The following is a 12,184-nucleotide window of genomic DNA, read 5'->3' on the forward strand; positions in this document are numbered from 1 at the left end:
TGGTTGTGAGCCACCATGTGGTTGCTGGGATTTGAACTCTGGACCTTCGGAAGAGCAGTCGGGTGCTCTTACCCACTGAGCCATCTCACCAGCCCCGGAAGTAACATCTTTATTAGATAATACCAGTAGTAGAATTTGGATATTTGAAAAAGCTAAAACACAGCTGATTTTTGTTGTTGTTTTTAAGATACTACACCCCACAGTGGAACTTTGTCTGTAGCTATAGTGCTGGCTGGCTTCCAACAGCAATTCTCTTGCCTCCGTCTTGGCTTAAAAGGATTTTTTTTTTTAATTGAAAGTAGTTTGTCATACACACTTTCTCTGTGTGTGAGCTTGCTGTGCATGTATAGGTAGAAGACAGCGTGCAGGATTGGCTGCTTTCCTCCCCTCCTGGGAGTCCAGGGGGTTGAACTCTGATTATTGAGCTTGGCGGCAAGTGCCCTTAGCCTCTATCTAACCATCTCACCTGCCCAGAAAGCGATTGTGAAAGGTTTTGGTTTTGTTTGTCCATTAAATGTTAAATGTTCATCCCTTCCTTCGACTTGAAGGGATATATAGGGGGTATTGCTTGTGATTGGTAAAACATTTCAAATTTTTTCTGTCTATGAACACACACGCACATGTGCACATATGCTTAGTTTGCCTTAAGACAGTAGTCTCATGTAGTCCAGGCTAACTCTATGTGTCCAAGGTTGGCCTTGAACTCCTGATCCCAAGTGCTGGATTATACACATGTATCCCACCACCAGCAGCTGGCTTTACTATTATTTTCTTTATTCATATCTGCCTCCAGAATCATAGTTTTAAAGAAGCTTGCCAAAATACTTGGAAAGTTCACATAAAAAAAATATATCCATTGTTAATGCCAGGCTCTTACTTTTAGAGTAAAACTGAATTAGTTTTCATTAGGACACATCTATTAATGTTTTTTTGTTTTGTGTGGATTTTTTTTTTTTTATGTAAGACATACAGACCATATCTTAGTGGAACCCAGGTTTTTTAATACCACATGCTTTAGTGTACTGTTTACTTGAAGGGTTGAAGATAGAGTCCAGGGCTCCATGCATGCTGGGCAAGCCTTCTGTGACTGAGCCATATCTCAGCCCTGTCTTCTACTGTAGATAGGCTGAAATACTAGGATTCACTGTTACCACTGATAGATGCAAAGTCGGCATGCTCAGCCTCAATCAGTCAGTACTTACTAACTGCAGAGCTTCAGACAGTAGACTGGACCTAGTACTCAGTCAGTACTTACCAAGTACTGACTGCAGAGCAGAGCTTCAAAAAGTAGACTGGACCTGATAGTATTTGATTTCACAAAAGGCAGGCATATAGAAAGTATAGTACAATAAAGAACTCTTGTTCAGAATAGGTTTCATGAAGCAGAAGGCCTCACCCTCTCTGACCTTAACAATTGAAAGTACAGAAATTGACTTGTAGGCAGCCTGGGTCATCTGATTGCTCGACCCGATGGTTCCAAAATAATATGACATTGAGAAGATAAACATTCTTTTGCATAAATTCAAACACTTTGGTGACTAGTAGTGCACTAGTCAATCTTTTACTACAATATTCCTGGGAGGGATACTTTGTGACAGGGTCTCACAGGGTCTCATTCTGTATTTGGGACTAGCCTTGAATTTGTAGTGGTCCTCCTGCCATAGCCTTTAGAGTTCTGACTGGAATTACAGATGTGAGCCACCATGTCTAGCTTAAAATTCTTCTAAAATATAAATGTATAAAACACTCTAAAAGATTTTCTTATTTTCTGGCCTGATTCAAATGGAGCACTAGAGATATTTGAGTTAAAAAATTGCCTACTTTAAATAGCCTGCAGCAGAAAGTTTGGTTGTAGATTTTCCTGAGAGCCCATTTATCTGATCAAGATTTGCATTTAAGGGACTTGCACAAAGTTTAATTTTGAACTTTGGGTTGGAAACACACACATTTACATGAAAGTAAAGGCAAAAGGAACCATCCAGTAGTTTTGTTGGAGAGATAGACTTGCTGCTACTTTCTACCTCTGGATAAGAAAGTTAGACATCTTCTAGAGCAAGTTATGTTAGAAACATAAGCAGTGTTGCATCTGGTTTCAATTGTGATAAATCATTGCCTTAAGAAAGTGCTTGCTAAGTGAAAGGCTTAGGAAAGGCTCTGAGGTACTCTCATATCCCTCTGTTGTGATTCTTGGTTTGTGATAGTTTGTGTACTTTTTTCTCAAGTAGATTGTCTTCCCAAAGTTTATATTTGAAGCCAGGTGTGGTAGCTCACTCTCATAATTCTAGCACTAGAGAAGCCCAAGCAGGCGGATCATGAGTTCAAAGCCATCCTCAATTACAAAATGACTTAGCAGGCAGGGAAGACCCTCCCTTGAGATCCTCTCCCCCTTTGAATATTGTAGTAAAAGATTGAATTAATATTCTATATTTTATTTTCAAACCTGGGCTTTGGTGTTCACAAATGAAAGACTATTCTTCAGTAGCTGTTAGAGTTGATTCTGATTTTCAAGAGATGGGGGCTGGAGAGGTGACTCAGTGGTTAAGAGCTCATACTGCACTTGCAGGAGACTCAAGGAGACTTAGGTTAAGTCTTCTCGGACTCTGCCCTGTTCATATCACTCAGGCGCTGCAGTTTAGATGGAGCGCTCGAATGTTGTGATAGTGGATTCTGATGGTTCCTGTTTTCCCCTCTGTTTGTTCATCAGACCAAAGAGAACCCTGTACAGTAAGAAGTACGGTGTGGACCTCATCAGATACACCCATGCAGCCAACACAGTCGTTTACAGCTCTAACAAAATAGACGGTAAGCAAGCCTTTCTAGGAGATGACAGTGTTGCTTTCTTTGAAAAACTCTAACAAACTCTTCATGAGAACTTGTACTTTGGTTATAGTTGGTTTAAATGTTTCTCTGTGATGTTAGCAGTGCTGAGTATATCATTGAAAGTAAAAATGCTGGAAGCAAGCCATTAGCACTTTGGAAGGACTGGGAACAGAAAATATAAAATGTCTGCAGTGTGGAGTAGGAAAGGAAGTACCCTGTTGTGTTTATGATTTGCACTCCTTGAAACTTGAAAGAACACTTAAAAAGCAAAACAAAGAAATCCGTGACGCACAGCAGTTAGTAAATCACCAGGCTTGCCGTTTAGAATCTGTATGTGTATTAAACCAGGTGTGACACTTTACCTCTATATTCCTAGCCCTTGGGAGTCTGAGGTTGGAGGAGTGGGAGTACCAGGCTAGCCAAGGCACGCACATGCGCACGCACATGCACACACACACACACACACACACACACACACACACACACACACACGGTGAGATCTTCTAAAAGGCAGGGGGTTGGGGTAAACCTTTACATTTCTGACTGAGGGGGAGAATAAAACAAAATTTGCAAATGTACTAAATGCAGACTGGAAAGGAGACCAAATGTGTGAGATTAAGAATAGTAGTGCCCCCAGCGCTCAGGAGGTGGGTGCACAGCAGAGCCCTGGCTTGAGCCCTACCTGGGCCATTGAGCATTTGTAGCTTGGCCCTGTCTTAAAAACAACAGAGGAACAAAAAGACATCCAAATAGTTAGAAGAGGTTAGCTCTTCTGTGGTTTGTGTCACACGGTGCAGTGACTCTGTGGTTGTAAATTCCAGGAATACTTTTTGTTTTGCTTTAGAGTAAAGGTATTTTTTAAGAATTGAAACTTCCTTTTTAATAACTAGTATCTGCTTTTGACTGATTTCCCCTTGAATAAGTCCCTAAGTTAACAAAACTGTCTCAGTGGTTGAACTGTCACGTGCTTGTTATTTTATCTAATTTTAGCCTTATTAATACTAGTTTACTAATGCACTTTTTGCAGTAAGATTTCTTCATTTTGTTTTATTGAGATAGTATTACTGTAATTCAGTTTGCCCTTGAACTCATGATATCTCTGCTTCATACTCCTGGGTACTGAGTGTACAAGTCTGTGCTGCTATCGCAGGCACAGTAGATTTTTCTTTATGTATGTGTACATCTCTGAGTGGGTGTGTGCCTGTGCCCTTGGGCCAGAATAGGGCATCAGGTCCTTTGGAGCTGGTGTTGCAGGCAAGTGAGCCACGTGCTGTGGGTGTTAACCAAACTCAGGACCTCTAGAACAACAGCAAGCACTGTTAACCATTGAGCCATCCCTTTGGCAGTACATTTTTTTTTTCTTAATGATTTTTTTTTTTTTGATTGTGTATGTGTGTGGAGGTGGTATGTGCACATGTGAACATGGGTGCCCACAGAGTCTGGAAGCTGTCAGCTTCTGGAGTTGGAGTTACAGGCTCTTATGAGCTGTCTGACGTGGACCCTGGACAGGGAGCTCAGGACCTTTGCAAGAGCAGTGTGTGCTCATAACCACAGTGATTTATTTTGCCTCCCTCCCTGTTTTGATGCAGGCTCTCACTTTGTAGCCCCAGATGGCCTTGTACTCTGTATATAGATCAGGTTGGTCTTAAAATTAAACTTACAGGAACCCTCCTTGGTGCTGGGATTAAAGACGAGCGCCACCATGCCCAGCCACTCAGCAAGGATAGCCTAGGTTGCTATATTAACATTCCTCAAAGCAAATGGGCAGGCAGAAGTCTTTCTTTAATAAGACTTCTGTACTTGAACTTGATTTTAGTGCATCTCTATTTTTCATGTATGTGTCAGATGTAGTTTTCTAAGTAGGCAATGCCACCGATGCTTTTGGATAAGGATAAATACTAGAATTCTGAGGGTATATAAAAATATATATAAGTGACTGGTGTATTTCTTTTGTTGGGTTGTTTTTCTAAGTGATTAAACAATTCTCCCAAATATGGTAAAGATGAGGCAAATGTGTGGTGGGTGCAGCTTTGCTGCCTGGCCTCTTCTGTGGGGATGTTGCCTTTCCTTCCTCAAGTGCGTCCTGCAGAGCTGCTCCAGCGCTCCGTTCTCTTTTGCCTGATTCCAGGCTGAGGTAGTAGTTTGTACAGTTTGAGGGTCTATGATACCACCCGGTACAGGAGATAACTGTACAGGCCACTGCCTTGCCAGGAACAGTGCACCAGCTACCAAATGGGGTGGAGAAGATGGTGAAGCCCTGCTCATCTCTGGGATTCCAGGTAATGGGAGGGGATCTCTCTTTAGGTCAGGTGAGTAGTTCCTGGCACTAGAATAACCAGAAATGCATTGTGGTTGTCATTTGAGAGGCTTGGAGTTGTTCAGATAAACCGTTTGAAACTGTTACAGAATATATAGAAAGGGTTCTTTTTTCTCTCTTATTGTAAATGCCCTCTCATTAGAAAGCATCCCTGCAAGCTAAGTGTGTTGCTCACATCAGTAATCCCAGCATTTGAGAGAATGAGGCTGGAGGATTGCTGCTTTTTTTGAGACTAACCTGGGCTATATAATGGGTTCTAATCTAGCATGGACTATAGAGTGAGACCCTGTCTCAAAACAAAGCCCACTCTTGAAGCCACTTGGTTCTTTGGACCTCTTTATTGGGCTTTTTGCCTTTCCCTCCTGCACTTTGGTGCCATGTTTTGTATTATTTGTTTCTCTTCCTATTTTTTGTTTTGTTTGTTTTCATTGATGTTTCAGTATGGTTTTTGAGACAGGGCTTTAGTAAATGTATCCCATGCTGGTCTCCAATGTGGTGAGGTTATAGAGTCACTACTTACAGCTTTTCTCTATCTTTTTTAGGGGCATAGTACTTTCTAATTTTATTCTTACCTTTGTGGTGTTAGGGGTTAAGCCGTGGGCCTCACCCACTGAGTGCACCATGCACTGAGCTGCATACCCAGCCTCACTTCATTCTGCTGTCAGTGTAATCTTATCTTTTCTTTCTTTCTTTCTTTTTAAATTTTTTACTTTATGTGTATGAATGGTTTGCTTGCATGTATATCTATGTATCCTGTATGTGTCTGGTGCTTGGGGAGGTTAGAAGAGGATGTCAGATCCCCTGGAACTGAAATTACAGATGGTTGTGAAACCATGTGGCTCCTGGGATGGAGCCTGCTGCTCTAAATTGCTGGGTCATCTCTCTAGCCCCTCTTGCTTACTTTTCTAGAGAGACTGCTTTTTCCTTTCTTGATTTTTCTTTCTTTGACAGAGTCTGTCTATGTAGTAGTTCCAACTTTACACAAACTAACTGTATAGCCCTCTAATTTTCCCTTCTGGTGTTCATTGTAAGAGTTATCACTTTTCAGACAGCTAAAATTAGTGTCTATAAATAGTGATTTTTTTTTTCCCCCTTGCTAGGAAATACTTATTCAGGACAAGTTGAATTATTACTTGCAAAGAGTACAAAGATTGGTAACAAAAAAGTGATTTTTTTTTATGTAGTTTTTAACTCTCAAATTCGCCGCCTCAATGCTGCAGATTGAACTCTGAGCTGCTCACACGCTAGGTGAGCACATCACCATTGAATTGTACACCTAGGTCCCAAAATGGTGATATTAATGTCGCTATAAATGCCATCAACTGAAAATTAGGCTTTGGAGTTATATGAATCTGTTTATGCATTCAAGCTGCTGAGAGAGGTTGTTCATGTTCATCTGTAATTTGCTTGTGTGAGAGAATATAGTACATTGTTAGTTAGGTCTTGTCTTTTCAAAAGTAAAAATGCAACATAAATTTCATTTAAATACTACAATGTCATCCGCTGTTTGTTTTCTTACAGATACTATTCGTTACTTGTCCTTGCATGACAATAAATACATCAGATACTTTCCTGGACACAGTAAGAGGTAAGACAGAGTGCAACAGGCATGCTTCCTTCATCCCTTGGGTAACTTAGAGAATGGAAGAGAAGGAGAGGTTTTGTTAGTAAGTAAATCCAGCCCTCCTCTTCATCCTGTTAACGGATCTCAGTCAGCGCTTGGTTTACTGAGGTTATGGAAGCAGGAGATGGGGCTTCAAAGATAACTATAGAATCTGTTAAAATTTAAATAAGGTGCCAGGCAGTGGTAGTGCACCTTTAATCCCAGCACTCGGAAGTGAGATTTGTGAGTTTTGTGGATTTGTGAGTTTGAGGAAAGCCTGGTCAACACAGAGAAACCCTGTCTTGAAAGGTAGGGTAGGGGATGGGGCTTAAGTAAGGAGCTGGGAGTTTAGCTTGGTGGTTAAGCACCTGCTCAGCATGTGGTTGGCTCTGGATTCAATTCCCCACACTAAGAAAGTCAATATAATTAAGAGGAGTTAAGTGTGGTTCAATGCAAGGCCATGCTTGCCATACAAGAATCTGTGTGTCTGTGTCTTATGTTAAACATGTGGACTAAAGTCATTAGATGAAAACTCATGCTATAAAAATTAGACTTGGTATTTAGCAACACCAAATCCCAGATAGCTCTTAACAAAAGAACCATTTGCATTTATGAGGCCTTCCACTGCATTTGTGTTGGGCTGTACATGAAGAATGTCCCATATATAAAGGGTTTTTGTTGTTAATGTTTGTTTTTATTTGTGTGTGTGTGTGTGTGTGTGTGTGTGTGTGTGTGTGTGTGTGTGTATTTAGTCTACATGCATATTTGCATACCAGAAGAGGTCATTAACCACTGAGCCGTCTCTCTAGCTCCCCCTCCCTCCACCTTTTTGAGACAGGATCCTTGTCTGTCTTAGAACTCACTGTGTAGACCAGGCTGACTTACAGAGATTGGCCTGTCTCTGCCTCCTAAGTGCTGGGACTAAACACATATATAATACAGATGATGCAGAGCTGTGTGGTGTGGTGTGGTGCCCTGACAGGTACTGTGTCACCTTTATTATCTATCTGTTCATCTTTGGGCTTCAGCAATAGGCCAAAGAAATGATTCCACCCAGATCTTCACATTGTGAGCCAGTAAGTGTAATTGTGGTTGCTTATAGGAGCACGGGCAACTGAAATGGCATCTCCCTCCTCTCCCAAGTAATTGTCAACTCTTATGTGTCTTTGAAGGATCAGGGTCTTAATGAGGGTTCCTTGACAGCCGCTACAACTGTTCTGACTTAAAGAGGGCCATGGCATGCCTAAAGGATGACAGGAGAGATGACTCAGCTGCCTGTTAGAAGTGGCTCTTCTGTAGGGTGCAGTGACACACACCTTTAATCCCAGCACTCAGGAGGCAGAGTCTCTGTGAGTTCCAAGCCAACCTGGTGTGCACAACAAGCTCCAGGGCAACCAGGGCTATGCAGAGAGATCCTGTCTCAAAAAAGCAAGCAAAGGACAAGTGCACTCTAGCTGAGCATGGTGGTCCATTTTTGTAAGCTAGTGCTCTGGAGGATGAGGTTGGAGAGTGTTAAGAATTAGAGAACAGCTTTGGATACATAGTAAATTAAAGGTTATCTTGGGATACATATTAACATCTTGTCTCAAACGCCTTCCCACTCAAAATAATTCAGTGAAAAAATTGCACTTACAAGAAAAGAAGATGGGGTATTTCTGTGTTGGGGAAGACAGAAAGTGTTGGTTACTGTGTAAGGCCAAAGGATAGGCCACGGGTCATGCACTTTGCTCTGATGTTGGCACCATGTGACCTGGCAGGTAAGTGTCCTTAGGGCCAGGTTTTGGATTCTTCTTACATTACCTGTGCTTATCAGCTGGTCCCTTTTATACCAACTAAGACCTTCTCTGAACTTTTGGAGCTAAACACTGTGACAAAATTGCATTCTGCTTGCTCTGTTTTTATTAATGTGACGTGAGCTACATAAAACCCTATCTCAAAGTAAGAAACATTTAGTGATCTATGTATGTATATATGTAGTAAGAACTCACCACTACTATGATTCCAGAATATTTTCATCACCTTTAAGAGAAACCCTGTACCCATTAGCAGCCATTCATCTAAGTGCTGTCTCTAGATTTCTCTGTAAATGGCATCAAATGTGGACTTTTGTGTTTGGCTTCTTTCATGTAGCATGATGTTTCTGAAATTCATCCCTGTTGTCATACGAATTAGCACTTGGTTTCTCCTTAGTCTCAAATAATGTTGTATCATGGTTTTGTAGTCGACATCTTGCTGGTTTGTTAATTAGTGCATGCTTGTGTTATCCCATTTATAATGCTACTGTAAAAACGTGAACATTTTTGTGTAGACATTTTGACTTTGCTCAAGTATATATAGGTAGGAGTAGACTTTATTGAGTCATATAACCTTCTTTACAGAAAAGGTTTGGATTGGGTTTTGGCTTCTCTGTTGTGGGGTCAGGAGGTCAGGCTGGGAACTCACTATGTAGATCAGGCTGGCGCTGAACTCATATCTATCCACCTGCCTCTACCTCCCAAGTGCCACCGCACCCATCCTGAAGAAGGATTTTATAGAGCATCTGTAAGGCCTATTCCATCAGTGGGATGTAAGGAGTCCTAAGTCTCACCATCTTCCTCACCTCAGCACTGAGCCAGCCTTTCATGACAGCCATAGTGGGTGTGACTAGTAGCTCACTGTGCTTTTGATTCTCAGTAACGCACATATTTTGTTTTTAACACTACTGCTGAGCTGTATAGCTCCAGCCTGAGAATGGCACTTTTTTTCTTTTATGGAGGCTTTCCTTTTCTTCACTGTGTTAGCTGTTCTTGGTTGCTTCAGATAAGTCTGTGTGTGCTTCCTAAAATGTTAGTCTTGGGAAAACAGGTATATGTAGGCAGGCAGAGTGGTTTAGGGTTCACATCCGATTTTTGCTCATATTTTGCTTCAACTCCTATTTATCTTGATACATTGCAGGGTGGTGGCCTTGTCCATGTCACCTGTGGATGACACTTTCATTTCTGGGTCTCTTGATAAGACCATTCGACTCTGGGATCTCCGGTCTCCTAACTGCCAGGTAATGGTACCTCACAGTGACATTTTTGAGCATTTTCTGTGGAAAGCATTAGCAGCTCTCCCTCTCGGTTAAGGGAGACAACAGTGGTTCCATTTTGGGATCCCAGAGTCATGTTAGAAGGCAGCAAACCCTTTTCTTATTGGCTACTGCTTGATACGCAGATATCCTACTCCAGAGCAGACTGCATTATAACGTGGCGTAGTGCTTGAAAAGGAAGGTTGCCTAGAACCTTAGCCTCAAGGAATTTGTTTCTCTTGGAACTCTGTAATGTTGTAGATAAGGTGATTGGAACGTATGGTGACTTTTTTACATTTTAGTCAGAGTTTTGTTTGTTTACTTTTTAACCTTTTATAGGTAGGCTGGGTACAGTTCCTATCCCTTTCGTAGTTTTAAATAGAAAAAGTCAGTAATTAAGTAATGGCTCCTTCAGTTATTAATTCGCTGTCTGTCCTCTTCTCTCATAGGGCCTCATGCATCTACAGGGCAAACCTGTCTGTTCCTTTGATCCAGAAGGGTTAATTTTTGCTGCGGGCGTCAACTCAGAAATGGTCAAGCTTTATGACCTTCGTTCTTTTGATAAGGTAAATCTTTGAACCCCTTGAGCTATCTTGGGGTTGCAGAAAATTTAAGGGTAACTTGGACATTTGAGAACCCTTTCTGGGCTGGGCATGGTGGCACACACCTTTAATCCCCACACTCCAGGGCAGATGCAGGTGGATCTCCCTGAGTTCCAGGCTAGCCAATGCTCCACATTGTGAGAGCTGTCTACAAAGACTGCCTTCCTGTGGTGCCAAGGCAAACGGCAGCTAACAGAGCAGCAGTGACTCACCCTCTGCTGTCCACTTGGGAAGAATCTAGATGCGTAGGATAGACAATAAGAAAAAAATGTAAAGGCTAGAAAAGGAGCTCTAATAGAGGAAGGACTGATGTGTGTGCAGTGTGGGGACTGCTATTTTTCTGTTTTGCAGGGACCATTTGCAACATTTAAGATGCAGTATGATCGGACCTGTGAGTGGACAGGACTTAAGTTCAGCAATGATGGCAAATTGATACTCATCTCCACCAACGGCAGCTTTATCCGTCTTATTGACGCATTCAAGGGTGTGGTGATGCACACATTTGGGGTGAGCTGACTGCTTTTGAATGATGGCTGTTTCTTTGCTCATAAGGCCTGGGCCAGGAATGCTGTTTGCTGGATGGTAGAAACCAATAGTTAAACTCAGTGATGAGGTATGGACTTATAGTTTCTTGGGCATGAATTTTACTTCATTTGAATTGGAGCCATTTACTTCTCTCTTAAAGAGTGACCCAAGATACTTTTTAAATATAATATTAGTAAAAATAAACAAGTTTGGTTTTTTTCCCCCATCTCCTTCCTAAATATGGGGTTACGATTGGGAGTGTTTTGTGTGGGAGCAGCTACACTTGGTCTTAGTGACATTGCATGGAGACCTTTGGTGGGAAGGGTTTATGTGTTGGGTTGGTTTTTATTACCTGTCCTAGAATGAAAAACATTCTTGTTTTGTTTCAGGGTTATGCTAACAGCAAAGCTGTGACACTCGAAGCTTCATTTACTCCAGACTCACAGTTTATTATGATCGGTGAGCTGCCTTTTGTTGTTGTTGTTGTTGTTATTTTTCTGATACGCTGCATTTGTTTGTTATTAAGGAAAGTACCTTCAGATTTTGGAGATTCCTTTACTTAGTACACATAAGCATCCATGTAGTGGCATGTGTGTGGGGTCTTCTAGGAGTCCCTTTTCTCATTGGAGTGCCAATGGGTCAAACTCTCCAATCCTTACCTTTACCCTCCAAGCCATCTCAATGCCTCTGTTCATTTTTTGCAGTGGTCTCATTATATAGCCGTCTGACTTTGAACTTTCTATGTAGTCGGGAATGACCTTGGATTTCTGATTCTCCGTCTCCCAAGTGCTGGGATTGCAGGCATGGGCCCTAACACTGGCATGAGTTCCTTATTAGCACTGGCAGTGTGCTGGTTTTCCCTTCCCGGGCTTTAGAGTTAGGCTCTAGAGCACTGCTCTACTGCAGTCCTTGCGTTCAGTAGTCTTGCTGGCTAGATGTCAGCAGGCTCATGGTATTTAGCCCCGTTTCTAGATGGGAATGTTGGAGTCACTTGGGAACTGACTTACGAACGGTGCAACACTCCTGCACACCTACTCACCAGCACCTGGGGCTGTGATTGGGAGACAGAAACAGGAAAGGTGGAATTTGAGGCTGGCTTGGGCTACATAGAGATTTCAAGGCTCCTCTGGACTATGTAACAGAAGGAAACAAATAATTAGGTCAAGATCAATTGAGCCGGGCGTGGTGGCGCACGCCTTTAATCCCAGCACTCAGGAGGCAGAGGCAGGCGGATTTCTGAGTTCGAGGCCAGCCTGGTCTACAGAGTG

The 12,184-nt window shown here is 42.1% G+C and overlaps 1 protein-coding gene across 1 annotated transcript in view; it reads left to right on the forward strand.

Annotated features, from left to right (window-relative positions):
• Wdr82 (WD repeat domain 82) overlaps positions 1 to 12,184 on the forward strand; it is a 20,466-nt gene that overhangs the window by 3,238 nt on the left and 5,044 nt on the right. Inside the window, exons 2-7 of the mRNA XM_021172222.2 lie at positions 2,705 to 2,802; positions 6,659 to 6,725; positions 9,675 to 9,774; positions 10,239 to 10,355; positions 10,743 to 10,898; positions 11,306 to 11,375. Of these exons, the coding sequence (XP_021027881.1) occupies positions 2,705 to 2,802; positions 6,659 to 6,725; positions 9,675 to 9,774; positions 10,239 to 10,355; positions 10,743 to 10,898; positions 11,306 to 11,375 (608 nt within the window). The remainder of the gene's footprint in view (positions 1 to 2,704; positions 2,803 to 6,658; positions 6,726 to 9,674; positions 9,775 to 10,238; positions 10,356 to 10,742; positions 10,899 to 11,305; positions 11,376 to 12,184) is intronic.

Source organism: Mus caroli, chromosome 9, assembly GCF_900094665.2.
Source record: "Mus caroli chromosome 9, CAROLI_EIJ_v1.1, whole genome shotgun sequence".
NCBI lineage: Eukaryota > Metazoa > Chordata > Mammalia > Rodentia > Muridae > Mus > Mus caroli.